Raw genomic sequence first — 18,399 nt, 5'->3', positions numbered from 1 at the left:
CGTGTATTAGTTCCTGCCAATATCCAGCAACTTCGCACAGCCATTGAAGAGGAGTGGACCAACATTCCACAGGCCACAATTGACAACCTGATCAACTCTATGCGAAGGATATGTGTTGCACTGCATGAGGCAAATGGTGGTCACACCAGATACTGACTGGTATCCCCCCGCAATAAAACAAAACTGCACCTTTCAGAGTGGCCTTTTATTGTGGACAGTCTAAGGCACACCTGTGCACTAATCATGGTGTCTAATCAGCATCCTGATATGGCACACCTGTGAGGTGGGATGGATTATCTCAGCAAAGGAGAAGTGCTCACTATCACAGATTTAGACTGGTTTGTGAACAATATTTGAGGGAAATGGTGATATTGTGTATGTGGAAAAAGTTTTACATCTTTGAGTTCATCTCATACAAAATGGGAGCAAAACCAAAAGTGTTGCGTTTATATTTTTGTTGAGTGTACTTTACATACTTGTCAGCATATGACAGATAGGCCCTGCAGATTTGGCAGAAAACCTCATTCTTCTCTTGGTGATGACCAAGCCAAGGCCATTTCTGTGGCCAGGTCAGGACAAAACCTCTCTTCCTCTTGTTTCTTTCATATAGCCTGTCCCTCTCCCTTAACTCATCATCACTAAGCTTCCTCTTATGGCCAATTCCTTTAGCAAAACTCTTTCCTGGTTGTTGTCCAGGTTTGGGTGGATGTAGTTCAAACATATTTCAATTCAAATTTCAAAGCGCTCTGTTAGATTTGCGTCTTGATCGTCTTTGTTACTTGCAGCTTCCCGGGCATTTAAAGATGCTAAGGAACAATGCAGAATATTGGTGACGGAAACAGCCAAACGCACGCGCCACGCATCGACAGCATACATTTCAATATGCGCGAGATTCTGTGGGAGTATGGAGTGTAGTTAGGGATGGGTATTGATAAGATTTTATCGATAGATACCATTATCAATTCCGCTTATCGATCCAATTCCTTATTGATTCCCTTATCGATACCGCTTGTGAATTTTCTGTGTACTAAAAGTAGGCTTTAAAGGTTTTCTATGTCAACATTATATTGAGTCTTAAAGTAAATAAATATGAAATTGCTCAGTGGATCCTTAAACTCTGGACATAAACTCTACATGGTGGCTCCATGATCTCTGAATATAAATAGAAATAAACAAAATCTGTATTTTTTTGTCAAAAGCATTTCCTTTCACATAATGGCATGAATGTCTTTCCATACCTCTGAGCTGAGCTCTTGCAGCTGGCTGTGCTTCACGTCAGCATCAGTTTAATTCATAAAGAATGCAGGACATCTCATTTTGGGGAAGAAAAAACGTTTTAGTCGACTGTAGTTCATTTTCTGTATGACAGCATTTGGAAAGAGGTGTCATTTTATTTAAAGCGGCAATTCGTTTTCAAGTTATTAATTCCGACCGGACTCTGTCTCTGCAGAGAGCCGCATAGCATTTGGAGCTGTGCCAACTTGCCGCTTCTGACGAGTTATTATTCGTATTATTGCTATTATTATTATTAATATATAAATTAAAAATATTACAATTTGTAATACATTTGACTCTTTTAGGACAAGCACTGAGCCATTAATTATACAGAAAACAAATGCACACAAAGGTGATGAAATGCCAACAGCTAAAGCTAACTTTAACATTGAAAACACCATAGACATGCTAACGCATTAACATCGGTCCCATTTTTAAGTTATAAAACACATCTATCAACTGTTTCAGAAGACCGTAACAGGTCGGTTTAACATAAAAGGGTATATACAACCCCTGGCAAAAATTATGGAATCACCGGCCTCTGAGGATGTTCATTCAGTTGTTTAATTTTGTAGAAAAAAAGCAGATCACAGACATGACACAAAACTAAAGTCATTTCAAATGGCAACTTTCTGGCATTAAGAAACACTATAAGAAATCAAGAAAAAAAGATTGTGGCACAGTCAGTAACGGTTACTTTTTAGACCAAGCAGAGGAAAAAATATGGAATCACTCAATTCTGAGGAAAAAATTATGGAATCACCCTGTAAATTTTCATCCCCAAAACTAACACCTGCATCATATCAGATCTGCTCGTTAGTCTGCATCTAAAAAGGAGTGAACACACCTTGGAGAGCTGTTGCACCAAGTGGACTGACATGAATCATGGCTCCAACACGAGAGATGTCAATTGAAACAAAGGAGAGGATTATCAAACTCTTAAAAGAGAGTAAATCATCAGGCAATGTTGCAAAAGATGTTGGTTGTTCACAGTCAGCTGTGTCTAACCTCTGGACCAAATACAAACAACATGGGAAGGTTGTTAAAGGCAAACATACTGGTAGACCAAGGAAGACATCAAAGCGTCAAGACAGAAAACTTAAAGCAATATGTCTCAAAAATCGAAAAATGTACAACAAAACAAATGAGGAACGAATGGGAGTAAACTGGAGTCAACGTCTGTGACCGAACTGTAAGAAACCGCCTAAAGGAAATGGGATTTACATACAGAAAAGCTAAACGAAAGGCATCATTAACACCTAAACAGAAAAAACAAGGTTACAGTGGGCTAAGGAAAAGCAATTGTGGACTGTGGATGACTGGATGAAAGTCATATTCAGTGATGAATCTCGAATCTGCATTGGGCAAGGTGATGATGCTGGAACTTTTGTTTGGTGCCTTTCCAATGAGATTTATAAAGATGACTGCCTGAAGAGAACATGTAAATTTCCACAGTCATTGATGATATGGGGCTGCATGTCAGGTAAAGGCACTGGGGAGATGGCTGTCATTACATTATCAATAAATGCACAAGTTTATGTTGATATTTTGGACAATTGAAAGGATGTTTGGGGATGATGAAATCATTTTTCAAGATGATAATGCATCTTGCCATAGAGCAAAAACTGCAAAAACATACCTTGCAAAAAGACACATAGGGTCAATGTCATGGCATAGGGTCAATGTCAATGAGCAGATCTGATTTGATGCAGGTGTTAATTTGGGGGATGAAAATTTAGGAGTTATGGGGTAAAAACAACAAAAATGGTGACGACAAAGGTCAGTTTCAGTTTGTACAGGGGTCAATTTTTTACCAAAATTGGGGCAATTTTAACTTCTGACCCCTGTACAAACTGAAACTGACCTTTGTCACCATTTTTACAGTTTTTACCCCATAACCCCTGATCATTCAGTCATAGATAGTCCAAACTATACCTTTTTGGAATCTTTACGATCAGACAAATAATGTGGCGTAGTTTTCAAAATGATTTGAGCATTTTTAATTTTGACCCCTGTGTAATTCTTCAACTGACCCCTACCTGGCTGCCTACTGAAAATTCAAATGGCCAGTCAGTTTTTTCAAAAGAGTAATGTCTAAGGAGTATTTGTGCCAACTTTGGTGCTTGTATCACCATTTGCACGATTTTGCTGTAAATATTGTCTTAGCTGCTGCACTAACAGCGGAAACATGTAACACACTCAGAAATGCAAATCAGTGATTGCAAAATAATAAATGAACAACATTAAAAATAAAAAAAAACTTCACTTTCATTGGAAATTACAGAAATATTTTCATGTTTAAAATTAAACTGTGTAGCCTGTGAAAAATTAGCACATCATGGCATGATTCATTGTTGCACGAAAAAAAAATTATTTTCACTTTTTGGGGGGTTTTTTTATTCTACCCAATTAAAAGTGGTGGTGTGTGTGATGAATCAATTATCACCTTGCATATCAGTTAGTTTATTTATTTTTTTATGATTTTCAGAACGGAGTGATAACTGTGTGTCACTGAGTGCACGGAGGTGGGGGCTTTCAGCAATCAGAGATCAAATTAAAGCATTTGGATGTTATTTTTGTTATGTGATAGAGGTCTGAAACAAGCTGTGTCAGGCTGAACTGATGTTTATAGCAGGAGAATGTCTGTGTAAAACACTTATAGAATTGTAACTTTGGAGATGTTGAACATCAAACAAACACTGGAAAATGTAAAGTTGTTATGCTATATATGACCCTTTTTAATAACTATATAATTTGATTCATTTCAAATCTGCTCCTTGAAACTTAAAAAAAATGGATGAAAAAGTTATGAATCAGATTTCTACAAAGCTTTACATGTGTAATGTACATGACTGCATTTAATTATCAATCGTTATGACTTATACGATTGATAATTACATGTATAATGTACATGACTGCATTTAATTATCAATCGTTATGACTTATACAATTGATAACTGATGATGCACAAATGTCTGCTGTTTGACAAAACAAAATTGCATGCCAAGAATGTTCCTAATACTTTTATTTCTTCATCTAATGACTTTAAAGCAAATTATATCTATAAACTCAACACTGCACCCAGTGAGTCAAAACTTCAAACATTCTCGATAAATGTCAGTTTCTCAGAATGCAAAAAATGGAGAACCACACCCTGCTTTTTCTGGGTCAGGCTTAAAACGTCTCCATCGCCCCTAGTAGCTGCAACAATCTGGAAAAAGGTACAAGATTCCTTTGTTGTAATTGTGCAGCTGAGGTTGTTACAGCTGCTGCTTTCACCCTATCGCACATTAACAATATGCACATTAGGGAGGCAGAGCCTTCAGCTTTCAGGCTCCTCTCCTGTGGAACCAGCTCCCAATTCGGATCAGGCAGACAGACACCCTCTCTACTTTTAAGATTAGGCTTAAAACTTTCCTTTTTGCTAAAGCTTATAGTTAGGGCTGGATCAGGTGACCCTGAACCATCCCTTAGTTATGCTGCTATAGACTTAGACTGCTCGGGGGTTCCCATGATGCACTGTTTCTCTTTTTGCTCTGTATGCACCACTCTGCATTTAATCATTAGTGATTGACCTCTGCTCTCTTCCACAGCATGTCTTTTTCCTGATTCTCTCCCCTCAGCCCCAACCAGTCCCAGCAGAAGACTGCCCCTCCCTGAGCCTGGTTCTGCTGGAGGTTTCTTCCTGTTAAAAGGGAGTTTTTCCTTCACACTGTCGCCAAGTGCTTGCTCACAGGGGGTTGTTTTGACCGTTGGGGTTTTTCTGTAATTATTGTATGGCTTTTGCCTTACAATATAAAGCGACTTGGGGCAACTGTTTGTTGTGATTTGGCGCTATATAAATAAAATTGATTTGATTAGGGACATGCTTCCTTCTACACCCATGGCAGTATCTCCAGATGTGGACTTGATCTCCAAGTCACGGACTGTGACTGCCCACTGCTCCAAGAGTTTGGATTGTGCCTAACTGTAATCAGGACAGGTTACATGCAGAGACAAATTCTGTTGTATGTATCTGTGTACAATGACAATACAGGCCCCTCCCTTCTTCTTCTAACTTAAGCTGTACTCACCTTAAGGAAAGGCACGAGATATGGCTGTGGTGAGGAATTGAGCTCCTGGTATAACCGACTGGTGAAATCCTCTGTCTCGATTTTCGCCTCCTGTCATTCAATAAGAACAAGGAACAGACAAAAACAGTACAGTAGTGTTGAAACACTGAAACTTTTGACAAAAAAAAGAACAGATATGGGGGGGGGAACTATACCAGCAAGTTCTTGACCAATTCTTTAACATTGGCCTTTGTCTCAGGTGACTGTTTTCCAGTGGATGCCAGCTTAATCAAAGTGGACAAGAAGTTTTTACACTTTTTCACATTCTCCAGTGTCTCCTGTAAAGCAACATACACAGACTCAGTGAGTGAAAAGCAGAATAGAAATAAATGAACTGCTAAAAAGTGAATTTTGTGGGTGCATTGTGAACAAATAAGAACCTGCAGAGTTCACATTTTACTCGACAGAAGCATTGTGTGTTAGTACTTCTCTCTTACAGTTGAGATAGCTGTTGGAGTGACAGCAGTCCCGGGGATTCCAGAGGGCACAACCCTCTGTGTTACTGCTGATCCTGGCTGCACTGCAGCAGGTCCTCCCAGTGGCTGTCCTGTGGTATTGGCAGTTCCTCCCAACATGATGGTGTTCTATATGAGTCAATGGATATACAGTCATGTGAACTGACTCAGGAAAATGAGAAGGTCATTGTCACAGTTTTGACACAGTGCACTCTACGTGTGTGTGTGTGTGTGCATATACACTAGGGGTGTCATTGTACACAAAAGTCACGGTTCAATACATATTTGTGTTTAGATGTCACGGTTCGGTACAGGAGCTTTAATCTGAGCAGCACACAGCTGCCATCAGACACTTTAGTACTGTGAGACAGGGTGCAAATGTAAACTTTATCATTAAACGTTTATGAATGGATTACATCTCATCATCTGCTTTGGGATGAAATTACTGTGCAGCACGTTAAGTGTTTTGTTTTTTGTTTGTTTATGTCACGCCACATTTGGAGCCAGACTCCCCTGAATATTTTGTCCATTTTGTTTTATTTTTGCACAAATGACAGCATTTCATAAAATCTCACTCTGTACACATTTTGAAATCACTGTACACAGTGTCATTTTCCCAGTTTATTGACAAATGTCCTGGATTTCAGTGGAGCTGGGTGGTCTGAAAGCATGACGTCTGTTCATGCGCGCCTGCGTCTACTCGCTGAGAGACCGAGAGAGCTCTCCTGTGATGGTCTAGTGGTTAAGTGTTGGGCTTGAGACAAGAGGATCATCGGTTCATATCCCAGCCTGACCGGAAAATCACTAAAGGTCCTTGGGCAAAGTCCTTAATCCCCTAGTTGCTCCCAGTGTGTAGTGGGTGCCTCGCATGGCAGCAGCCTGACATTGGGGTGTATGTGAGGCATTGATGTGTAAAGCGCTTTGAGCCTCTGATGCAGATGGAAAAGTGCTATATAAATGCAGTCTATTTACCATTTCCTGTCCTTTCTCTACTGATGATGCACTTTTGGTGAATTAGAAATTCAGAATGAACTGTCGGACAGCCACAAGAAAAATAAAAAAGAAACAAATGTGCAGGTAGCAGGAAAGCTCTCCACCTGAACTCCGCTCAAAGCTTTGAACATGCACAAAATTTTCCAGCGAACATGGCTGACATCAGCTGACAAGGAACTCGTCTTGTGGAGGGAAAAGGACCTTCATCTGACAAAAGCAAACACAAACTGATAGTATCCGCTCTATATTTTTCCTTGATCAGTCACAGTGTGACTGGGGTTTGTACAAAGCTAGCCCCTGCCCCGGAACACTTCCTGTTTCTTGCACAAGAGTCTTTCGAAATAAGAGCACAGGTCAAACTGATGACATCATCATGTCAGATGCAGAAGAGACATAAAAAACATTTTGTTTTTTCTGATGTGTTTGGCGGGGGCGGGGGGGGTGTCACGTAATGTTTTGTGTGGCGTCAGTTCCGGGTGATTAAGTCTGCCCTGTTTCTCGGTTTGAGGCTCTATGAAGCAAGGTCCTGTTTACTAGACCCCTGCTTGGGGATGCAGCTGAGCTATACCTGAAATTGCCTTTTCAAGGATGAAGACATGGACAATAACAATGATCTATAATCTGACTTTTGTTTCGTATGATTGATAATTCTCTGTTGTATTTTGTGCATATGATCTCTGTTATTGTTGGAATAGCCTAAGCAGTGAGCAGCAGTGATTCACCCCTCTGAGTCTGGTCTGCTTGAAGTTTCTTCCTCAAAAAAATGCCAGAGGGAGTTTTTCCTTACCACAGCAAGCATATAGGTACCGCAGCAATGGGAACTGTAAGTTGAAAATCTCAGAATTTTTCAAAAAGGAACAGTGATGTCACTGCAGCACCTTGAAGTAGTTTGTTTTTGCCACTCCTCTCAACAGTCAGCTGATATGTCATAAAAAAATCTATTACAATAGAGACAAAAAAAAAAAAAAGTACTTTGTGATAGCAGACTGGACAGACGCTATGTTTCTGTTCAGGGGTAGTGATTTTTAATTGGCATACATTATAAGCTAGTCATTAACTATTTATTGTTGTCACAGGAACAAATCCCACAAGGGGCACTTTAGGTTTTTAAGAAATCACTTAAATGAGATACACCCTCGCAGCACTTTTCTGTCAGAAAAAAATGCTACATGGACACAGCGCCTTAAGCTCTCAAAATGCTCTTGTATGTGCACAAGAAACAATATGTTAGCATGATTTGATGAAGTCCTTCCCACATTTGACTAGTTCATAAGCTGTGGCAAGATGAGCAGGCACAAGGTGCGCTAAATTGTGAGTGACAGATGTTACGAGCAAACAAGGAATTACTGTTACTAAACACAGAATACATTTTGTTTGCTCAGAGAGATACATGCATGCGGATGCAGCAATGGGGAGTGTCTTAGCTGTAAGAGCTGCCAAAATGATTACATTTTTCATCTAGTGGGCAGGAATTAATGAAATGATGGGAAAGAATTATATGTTGTGAGCACGCAATAGCATTTCTAGAGCTATAATTTCTTTTCCTCTATTGTTCTTGTCTACAGTAACTCAGGGTCTCCATAGGTGTGAACATCTTCATGTGTGCATATCGGAAGTCGGGTCATTTCAAGGGATGCAGAAGTACAGCTTTTTTTTTGAGGTTACTCTTGGTCAGGGTTTCAACAACAGAAACATACATCTCCAAGACATACAGGGCCTAGATGGTATAGGCTTTTATTGCAACCAATCGCCTCACCAAATGGTTTGACAATTTAAAAGTCCTGAACATCAGCAAAATCACCTGCTGAAGTGATCAATAGCAAGAAAACCCTACACCATTTTGATGCTTTAGACCCACCCCTGAGATACTTTATCATTAGTTTTGACCCATGCAGATGTATTGGCATTTTGTACATGTATTTTGAATAACAGATGTGATATGGAATATTAAATTTAGCATGTGAAAAGTTTGATTGGTCAACAATTTCCATTTACCTGCAGTACAGGAGGCCTCTGCAGTGTGGTGGTGGCTGGCACGGAGGTCTGTACTGTGGAACCCTGTGTGATAATGGCAGTGGAGGTAACCTGACGAGACAGATGGGATGCGCCTGGGGCCTTCCGAACAACAAGAAGTATGCAAGGAGGTATTACATGTTTGACATTCAGTATTGAACAACACTGGAAAAAAACAACAGTGCCCCCTTTACATTTTTTGAGATTTACAATATTTAAAAAGATCCACAATTACAACAGCAGTTTCAGAATGACGGACTAGAAATATACCTCCACATATCAGCTTTCAATTAGTACTCCGACATCAATTCACACAACTGTGGACTTCAGAAAAGGTGTGTGCGTGCGTGCAGCCCCCCAAATACCCCTCCTCTGATGGGGCAGGGAATCGTAGTTGTGCAAAAACATCATCCCCTTGCTAGAGGTAATGCTTATTATATAGACGTTATAGACACTAACATGAAAAGTCGAGAAGTGTGTGTTGGTCCCAATATGGATATTCCGGATGATTTTATCATGGATAGTCCGACAATGAACAGCAGCCAAAGCAGCCAGCTAAAGTGAGCCAACTTTTTTATTGAATATCGGTCATTTTGGACAACTGGGCATGGACGTCGGGCCTCTGAAAATGCATACCGCCCTCCAAAAGCATGTTACTGTATTATTAACTAGGGGTGAGAATCACTAGGCAGCTCACAATTTGGATTCAAAGACAGATTTTCAGCACATCCCCAGAATCACAGCCACTGCTCCCACCACATACCATGTAGCAGGTAACTGGTGTTATCTGAACTCAAGCAGTCTATATTTGTTAAATTCATATTCATATCTTTTCAATCAAGTGTTTGATCAAATGCCAGCAACATTGACAGAAATATGTTTCTGTGTTACAAAACGGCAGGCTTTGACATTAAGCATTTTGTGCCACTTGCCCTGCTTTTTGCATAGCACACTTCAGGAAATTTTTAACAACTATTTTATAATGAAGTCATTTCCTCCAATCTGGTACTATAAATGCAACATCAAGATGGATGGCATTTTTAGTAATATTAACCTTGCTAATTCTCATCTTTTCTGTTACAAAATGTTGCCATATAGGAGTGAATTTATTTATTTTAAAAAAATAAACTTTTTTTTTTGGCTTCTCAATGTCACTTGATACAGAATTGTAGGCGTAAAACAAGGACATTCAGAACAGGGCTTTGAACCAGAGTTTTTTTGTTCCCCAACTGGTTTGTTCCAAACATAAACAGTATGATCGTCTGTTCAGTGGCTGAAAGAAGCAGTTTATTCGCATTTTCTGCCCATATAAAGACATTAATTAGCTTGTTAGCTGTGCTCCTTTACACCTTTGCCTTTAGGAATAAGATCAACTTCATTTATCCCAAAGGAAATTATTTTGCCAGAGTACCGAAACAGTGGCAATAAACAGTGAACGTTTTCTGCATAACATGGTCAACAATACTGTACATAACTCTGAGTAACTGAATAACTCTGTTCATTATGTATTCATCATGCGGGGGGGGGGGATTATACAGTCTGATTGACACAGGGTGTGTTTCCAGGTGTGTTTCTCAGCCTGAACCAGTGAACTCCAGCATTTTGTCCCACAACAACAAGAAAAATAAGTTATTTTAAAAGCAGACATATATTCCTGCCAGCGTTCAGGCATTTGACATATCTTCTGCATTCTGCTTTCTATGAAAAAAAATCCCATTTGATCCACCAAGACAACAACAACAAAAAATAAAGGCACAACAGTGACCCAAATAAATGCAGTGTTTTTAAAGAAGTCACTTGATGTTTGCTTCGGGCGCGTTTCTCAGCATGAAACACGGGACAACAGTGCTTTGTCCTGCCAACATCTAAAATACACAGATGGAAATGAACCTATATGGGTTTTCTTCTTCTTCCTCTGTCAAGTTTATTGGCGGTTTGCAAACTGGCAAGGTTCATTAAAGTGGATAGGACACCTAAAAAATTAGGTTAAACTGATATAAATATCAAAATATACATACAGTATAGTAAGTTGAAAGTGGTTTTAATCATTATCACTGAGAAATAAAGTTTGTACAGCTTCTCAAAAGTGTGTTTCTTGAAAGTGCGCTGGCAGCGTTCCATCAGCGGTCACATACACAGATGGAAATGAACCTATATGGGTTTTCTTCTTCTTCCTCTGTCAAGTTTATTGGCGGTTTGCAAACTGGCAAGGTTCATTAAAGTGGATAGGACACCTAAAAAATTAGGTTAAACTGATATAAATATCAAAATATACATACAGTATAGTAAGTTGAAAGTGGTTTTAATCATTATCACTGAGAAATAAAGTTTGTACAGCTTCTCAAAAGTGTGTTTCTTGAAAGTGCGCTGGCAGCGTTCCATCAGCGGTCACGTGATGCCGTGACGTCACAGCGTGTAGAGTCCCATGTTTGTCTGTTAGATTGACAACAGGAACAGACAGACCTCAGCATGGACAGTGACGAGATCGAGAACTTTTCTGACTCCTCTTCAAAAGTGGATTATTTCTGTGAGGAAATCGAGACTGACTCGGATCCTGAGGATGCTGCAGCAGTGATTAGACCCTAAAGATTCGAGCCGTATCTTTCAGACGAACATTCAAACCAGGAGCATTCTGGCAGCGAAAATAATGCAGACGGTGCTTATGGTGGAGCCGAAGCAGAGGCAAGAGACGTGCCAATTCCGATGGATTTTGAAAGGCTGCAGAATACGGAATGGTAAGGGAGGCTTTGATTTTTGTTGCTGCTGTTTATAACACTATAATTATAGCATTTTCGATTCGAGCATTTGTTTACTGCCTTTGTTATTTTTCCGGAGCTGCGATAGTGTAGCTACTACTTGCGGACCACCATCATTACCTTGGGGTTTTTGCCGTTTGAGTGCCAGGCATTGCATTCATCTGTGTTTTGTTACGTTATTTTCACAAAAGAATAGGAAATAAGCGGCAAAGTTTCAAAAAAGATCACCGAAAACAACAGTGAACATGCCGCCGCTGTGTTTACTACGTATTGCACTGATATTTTTACAAGTTCCTTGACCATTTCAAGATTATTGTGAACATATTATTTGGAGTTGACATTTTAGGTGTTCCTGTGAGCGGTGCGAGAATATGGAGACGGTAGAGGAAAGTGTCTGCTGTCAATCAATCAATCAATCAATTTTATTTATATAGAGCCAAATCACAACAAACAGTTGCCCCAAGGTGCTTTATATTGTAAGGCAAGGCCATACAATAATTACGTAAAAACCCCAATGGTCAAAACGACCCCCTGTGAGCAAGCACTTGGCGACAGTGGGAAGGAAAAACTCCCTTTTAACAGGAAGAAACCTCCAGCAAAACCAGGCTCAGGGAGGGGCAGTCTTCTGCTGGGACTGGTTGGGGCTGAGGGAGAGAACCAGGAAAAAGACATGCTGTGGAGGGGAGCAGAGATCAATCACTAATGATTAAATGCAGAGTGGTGCATACAGAGCAAAAGGAGAAAGAAACACTCAGTGCATTATGGGAACCCCCCAGCAGTCTACATCTATAGCAGCATAACTAAGGGATGGTTCAGGGTCACCTGATCCAGCCCTAACTATAAGCTTTAGCAAAAAGGAAAGTTTTAAGCCTAATCTTAAAAGTAGAGAGGGTGTCTGTCTCCCTGATCCGAATTGGGAGCTGGTTCCACAGAAGAGGAGCCTGAAAGCTGAAGGCTCTGCCTCCCATTCTACTCTTACAAACCCTAGGAACTACAAGTAAGCCTGCAGTCTGAGAGCGAAGCGCTCTATTGGGGTGATATGGTACTATGAGGTCCCTAAGATAAGAAGGGACCTGATTATTCAAAACCTTATAAGTAAGAAGAAGAATTTTAAATTCTATTCTAGAATTAACAGGAAGCCAATGAAGAGAGGCCAATATGGGTGAGATATGCTCTCTCCTTCTAGTCCCCGTCAGTACTCTAGCTGCAGCATTTTGAATTAACTGAAGGCTTTTCAGGGAACTTTTAGGACAACCTGATAATAATGAATTACAATAGTCCAGCCTAGAGGAAATAAATGCATGAATTAGTTTTTCAGCATCACTCTGAGACAAGACCTTTCTAATTTTAGAGATATTGCGTAAATGCAAAAAAGCAGTCTTACATATTTGTTTAATATGCGCTTTGAATGACATATCCTGATCAAAAATGACTCCAGGATTTCTCACAGTATTAGTAGAGGTCAGGGTAATGCCATCCAGAGTAAGGATCTGGTTAGACACCATGTTTCTAAGATTTGTGGGGCCAAGTACAATAACTTCAGTTTTATCTGAGTTTAAAAGCAGGAAATTAGAGGTCATCCATGTCCTTATGTCTGTAAGACAATCCTGCAGTTTAGCTAATTGGTGTGTGTCCTCTGGCTTCATGGATAGATAAAGCTGGGTATCATCTGCGTAACAATGAAAATTTAAGCAATACCGTCTAATAATATTGCCTAAGGGAAGCATGTATAAAGTGAATAAAATTGGTCCTAGCACAGAACCTTGTGGAACTCCATAATTAACCTTAGTCTGTGAAGAAGATTCCCCATTTACATGAACAAATTGTAATCTATTAGATAAATATGATTCAAACCACCGCAGCACAGTGCCTTTAATACCTATGGCATGCTCTAATCTCTGTAATAAAATTTTATGGTCAACAGTATCAAAAGCAGCACTGAGGTCTAACAGAACAAGCACAGAGATGAGTCCACTGTCTGAGGCCATAAGAAGATCATTTGTAACCTTCACTAATGCTGTTTCTGTACTATGATGAATTCTAAAACCTGACTGAAACTCTTCAAATAGACCATTCCTCTGCAGATGATCAGTTAGCTGTTTTACAACTACCCTTTCAAGAATTTTTGAGAGAAAAGGAAGGTTGGAGATTGGCCTATAATTAGCTAAGATAGCTGGGTCAAGTGATGGCTTTTTAAGTAATGGTTTAATTACTGCCACCTTAAAAGCCTGCGGTACATAGCCAACTAATAAAGATAGATTGATAATATTTAAGATCGAAGCATTAAATAATGGTAGGGCTTCCTTGAGCAGCCTGGTAGGAATGGGGTCTAATAGACATGTTGATGGTTTGGATGAAGTAACTAATGAAAATAACTCAGACAGAACAATCTGAGAGAAAGAATCTAACCAAATACCAGCATCACTGAAAGCAGCCAAAGATAGCGATACGTCTTTGGGATGGTTATGAGTAATTTTTTCTCTAATACAGTTAAAATTTTATTAGCAAAGAAAGTCATGAAGTCATTACTAGTTAAAGTTAAAGGAATACTCGGCTCAATAGAGCTCTGACTCTTTGTCAGCTTGGCTACAGTGCTGAAAAGAAACCTGGGGTTGTTCTTATTTTCTTCAATTAGTGATGAGTAGTAAGATGACCTACCTTTACGGAGGGCTTTTTTATAGAGCAACAGACTCTTTTTCCAGGCTAAGTGAAGATCTTCTAAATTAGTGAGATGCCATTTCCTCTCCAACTTACGGGTTATCTGCTTTAAGCTGCGAGTTTGTGAGTTATACCACGGAGTCAGGCACTTCTGATTTAAAGCTCTCTTTTTCAGAGGAGCTACAGCATCCAAAGTTGTCTTCAATGAGGATGTAAAACTACTGACGAGATACTCTATCTCACATACAGAGTTTAGGTAGCTACTCTGCACTGTGTTGGTATATGGCATTAGGGAACATAAAGAAGGAAACATATCCTTAAACCTAGTTACAGCGCTTTCTGAAAGACTTCTAGTGTAATGAAACTTATTCCCCATTTTCCCAAAACGCTTAGGTTGACCGAATTATGTAACTTTTGTTACATGTAATAAGACTATGTTGTCTTTAAGTGTCATATCCACTTTAATCACCACCAACTGTTTTGGTGTGGAGCAATAATGGAGTCTAAAGTCCTCACCGGGTCATTGTAAATGGAAATCTATTCAATAACAAAAAAAAAAAATAATGGCATTAATCCTTAACATTATTTTAAATAAACAGTTGTGTTCCAGAGCATTAAATGCAAATATAAAGTTTCTGGTTTCCTTTTTATTGCTAGGGAAATACCAAAAGTTTCTGGTTTTCGTTTTAGTTCCATGAACCGGTTCAAAGCCTTGATTCAGGGTAATATTGATTAAACAGAGTTTTAGTTGTTAAAAGTGTAGTCATTACAATTAACATCATTATAATTATTAATAGTATTATTATAATTATTAATAGCATTATTATTATGTGCAAAAAATGCATTTAAAATGTACTACGTAACAGAGACTGATGTGCATTGTTGATGATCTGTGTAAATAAAATAAATGTTGCATTTTTAAACCAAAGTAGAGTGTTACAACGTCACTTAAAAACATGATGCACTGCAGCTCTGTGTTGAACGCCTTAGCAGCACTGACTGGCTTCCTCCATTCATACTGTGCATTTGATACGAAGCAAGAGGAAGCACCGGTTTAGTGAATCTGGATGAATTTATCAGACACCAATCAATCAAAAATTGCTTTTACAGTGCAGATTCTGATCAGATTGGGACATTCCCAGACTTAATCTTAATGTCAGACCACTGCAAGTATAATTTAGCACTTGCTTGCCCAGATGGACAACTGATACAAAGCACTAACATATTTCTAGTTACATTGCACAAGCACACCACCGTTAATGTTGAGCAAGGTAAAAGTCAGAGGATATTGTCAATTTGGAAAACTATTCAATCAATCAACAATCAATCAACAACAATAATAATCATGACTGACTGATTCAATTCTATTTATTTATACAGCACCAAATCACAACTTGTGTCTCCCAAAGGTGCTTCACACAAGTAAGGTCTAACCTTACCTACTCCTTGAGCAAGCACAGTGGAAACAGTGGTAAGAAAAAAACTCCCTCAGGCAATTTGAATACAGGGGAAAAAAACCCTCAATCAACCAGACTTTGTGGGGTGACCATCTGCTTTGGTCATACTACCAAGAACGAAATAACAAAACAAACCACAACAAAGAACTGATGAAATATACACTAACCGGCTACTTTATCAGGTACACCTTGCTACTACTGGGCTGGATCCCCTTTTGTCTTCAGAACAGCCTTAATTCTTTGTGGCATAGATTCAACAAGGCTTTGGAAACATTCCTAAGGGCCCCTTCACACACAGTGCAAATTTGGTCAATTTGCGCATTAAGTGCGCATGAAGCAGGAATCGTGTGCAAAACGTATAAATCATACACCTGTTGCTACAACTATTTGCGCACACCAGCTGCTGAAAGACAGAGTGTGCACTGTGCGAGCCCATCGATCCGCTGCACATTCACAGGCTTTCCCCAGAATGAAACTGAACCGCCAGCTCATAACATGCAGCGGGCAATATGACTGTCACGTCACCCATGTAAGCTCTATTCCACATGATGCAGTGTCTGTGCTGCAGCGCGCCATCCACAAGACACGTCAGGCAGAACAGGCGCGGGCTGGCTGGCAGCAGCGGACCAGCAGATATGGACACAAGAAGATCGAACTGCTTCTTGTTCATGTTATTTCATAACTGTATGTCTGTACCATGAGTCATCTACAGAGGAACAGATGGATCATATTTGTATTGCCCGCTTGATAAATGTGGTGTTTTTATATGGTGTATGGGTTTATTTCATTTTAAATATATCCATCTCCTTCCTTATATCAGGCAGGTTCCCGCAGCTTTCACAGGACAGCAATTGTAGCTCAGTGGTAAAGTTTCTGAGTGGCAATAAGAGCTTTGAAGGCGCGGGTTCGAGTACCGTGGGTGGCATGTAATTTTTTTTTCCAGCTGCTATGAAAATCTGTTGTGAAAAGCTGTTGTGCTGCTGCGTGCACAAAACCCTCACAGCATGTATTTTTTTATTTCTTATTTATTTTTTCTTCACAGCTGCCGGCAGTGTGTTCCCACATGCACGAACAGTCGTGCATGTCTGCCCATCGGCGCAATGTTTCGTGGTTCGATCATAAGAGCTGTTTCGCCTTGAGTAGCACTTTATTCACACTATGTGTGAAGGAGCCCTAAGAAATGTTGGTCCATATTAACATGATAGCATCATGCAGACAACCCATTATAGGCAGCATAACTAATCTACAACCCCTGGCAAAAATTACGGAATCACAGTCCTCAGAGGATGTTCATTCAGTTGTTTAATTTTGTAGAAAAAAGCAGATCACAGACATGACACAAAACTAAAGTCATTTCAAATGGCAACTTTCTGGCTTTAAGAAACACTATAAGAAATCAGGAAAAAAAAATTGTGGTAGTCAGTAACAGTTACTTTTTTAAACCAAGCAGAGGGAAAAAAAATATGGAATCACTCAATTCTGAGGAAAAAATTATGGAATCATGAAAAACAAAAGAACGTTCCAACACATCACTAGTATTTTGTTGCACCACCTCTGGCTTTTATAACAGCTTGCAGTCTCTGAGGCATGGACTTAATGAGTGACAAACAGTAATCTTCATCAAGCTGGCTCCAACTTTCTCTTTGCAGGTTGGAGCCTTGTCATGGACCATTTTCTTCAACTTCCACCAAAGATTTTCAATTGGATTAAGATCCGGACTATTTGCAGGCCATGACATTGACGCTATGTGTCTTTTTGCAAGGAATGTTTTCACAGTTTTGCTCTATGGCAAGATGCATTATCATCTTGAAAAATGATTTCATCATCCCCAAACATCCTTTCAATTGATGGGATAAGAAAAGTGTCCAAAATATCAACGTAAACTTGTGCATTGATGATGTAATGACAGCCATCTCCCCAGTGCTTCTACCTGACATGCAGCCCCATATCATCAATAACTGTGGAAATTTACATGTTCTAACTGTGGAAATGTACATGTTCTCTTCAGGCAGTCATCTTTATAAATCTCACTGGAACGGCACCAAACAAAAGTTCCAGCATCATCACCTTGCCCAATGCAGATTCGAGATTCATCACTGAATATGACTTTCATCCAGTCATCCACAGTCCACGATTGCTTTTCCTTAGCCCATTGTAACCTTGTTTTTTTCTGTTTAGGTGTTAATGATGGCTTTCGTTTAGCTTTTCTGTATGTAAATCCCATTTCCTTTAGACGGTTTCTTACAGTTCGGTCACAGACGTTGACTCCAGTTTCCTCCCATTCATTCCTCATTTGTTTTGTTGTGCATTTTCGATTTTTGAGACATATTGCTTTAAGTTTTCTGTCTTGACGCTTTGATGTCTTCCTTGGTCTACCAGTATGTTTGCCTTTAACAACCTTCCCATGTTTGTATTTGGTCCAGAGTTTAGACACAGCTGATTGTGAACAACCAACATCTTTTGCAACATGGCATGATGATTTACCCTCTTTTAAGAGTTTGATAATCCTCTCCTTTGTTTCAATTGACATCTCTCGTGTTGGAGCCATGATTCTTGTCAGTCCACTTGGTGCAACAGCTCTCCAAGGTGTGATCACTCCTTTTTAGATGCAGACTAACAAGCAGATCTGATTTGATACAGGTGTTAGTTTTGGGGATGAAAATTTACAGGGTGATTCCAT

At 39.6% G+C, this 18,399-nt stretch overlaps 1 protein-coding gene across 1 annotated transcript in view; it reads right to left on the bottom strand.

Annotated features, from left to right (window-relative positions):
- The window catches only part of LOC117512652 (transcription initiation factor TFIID subunit 4-like), a 68,326-nt gene that overhangs the window by 21,226 nt on the left and 28,701 nt on the right, over positions 1-18,399 (bottom strand). Inside the window, exons 3-6 of the mRNA XM_034172805.1 lie at positions 8,831-8,950; positions 5,825-5,971; positions 5,543-5,665; positions 5,349-5,438 (exon numbers count right to left, since the gene is read on the bottom strand). Coding sequence (XP_034028696.1) covers positions 5,349-5,438; positions 5,543-5,665; positions 5,825-5,971; positions 8,831-8,950 — 480 coding nt within the window. The remainder of the gene's footprint in view (positions 1-5,348; positions 5,439-5,542; positions 5,666-5,824; positions 5,972-8,830; positions 8,951-18,399) is intronic.

Source organism: Thalassophryne amazonica, chromosome 6, assembly GCF_902500255.1.
Source record: "Thalassophryne amazonica chromosome 6, fThaAma1.1, whole genome shotgun sequence".
NCBI classification, from domain to species: Eukaryota; Metazoa; Chordata; class Actinopteri; order Batrachoidiformes; family Batrachoididae; genus Thalassophryne; species Thalassophryne amazonica.
Note: the sequence above shows the minus strand (reverse complement) of the source record. Positions and strands in the feature narration are given on the sequence as shown.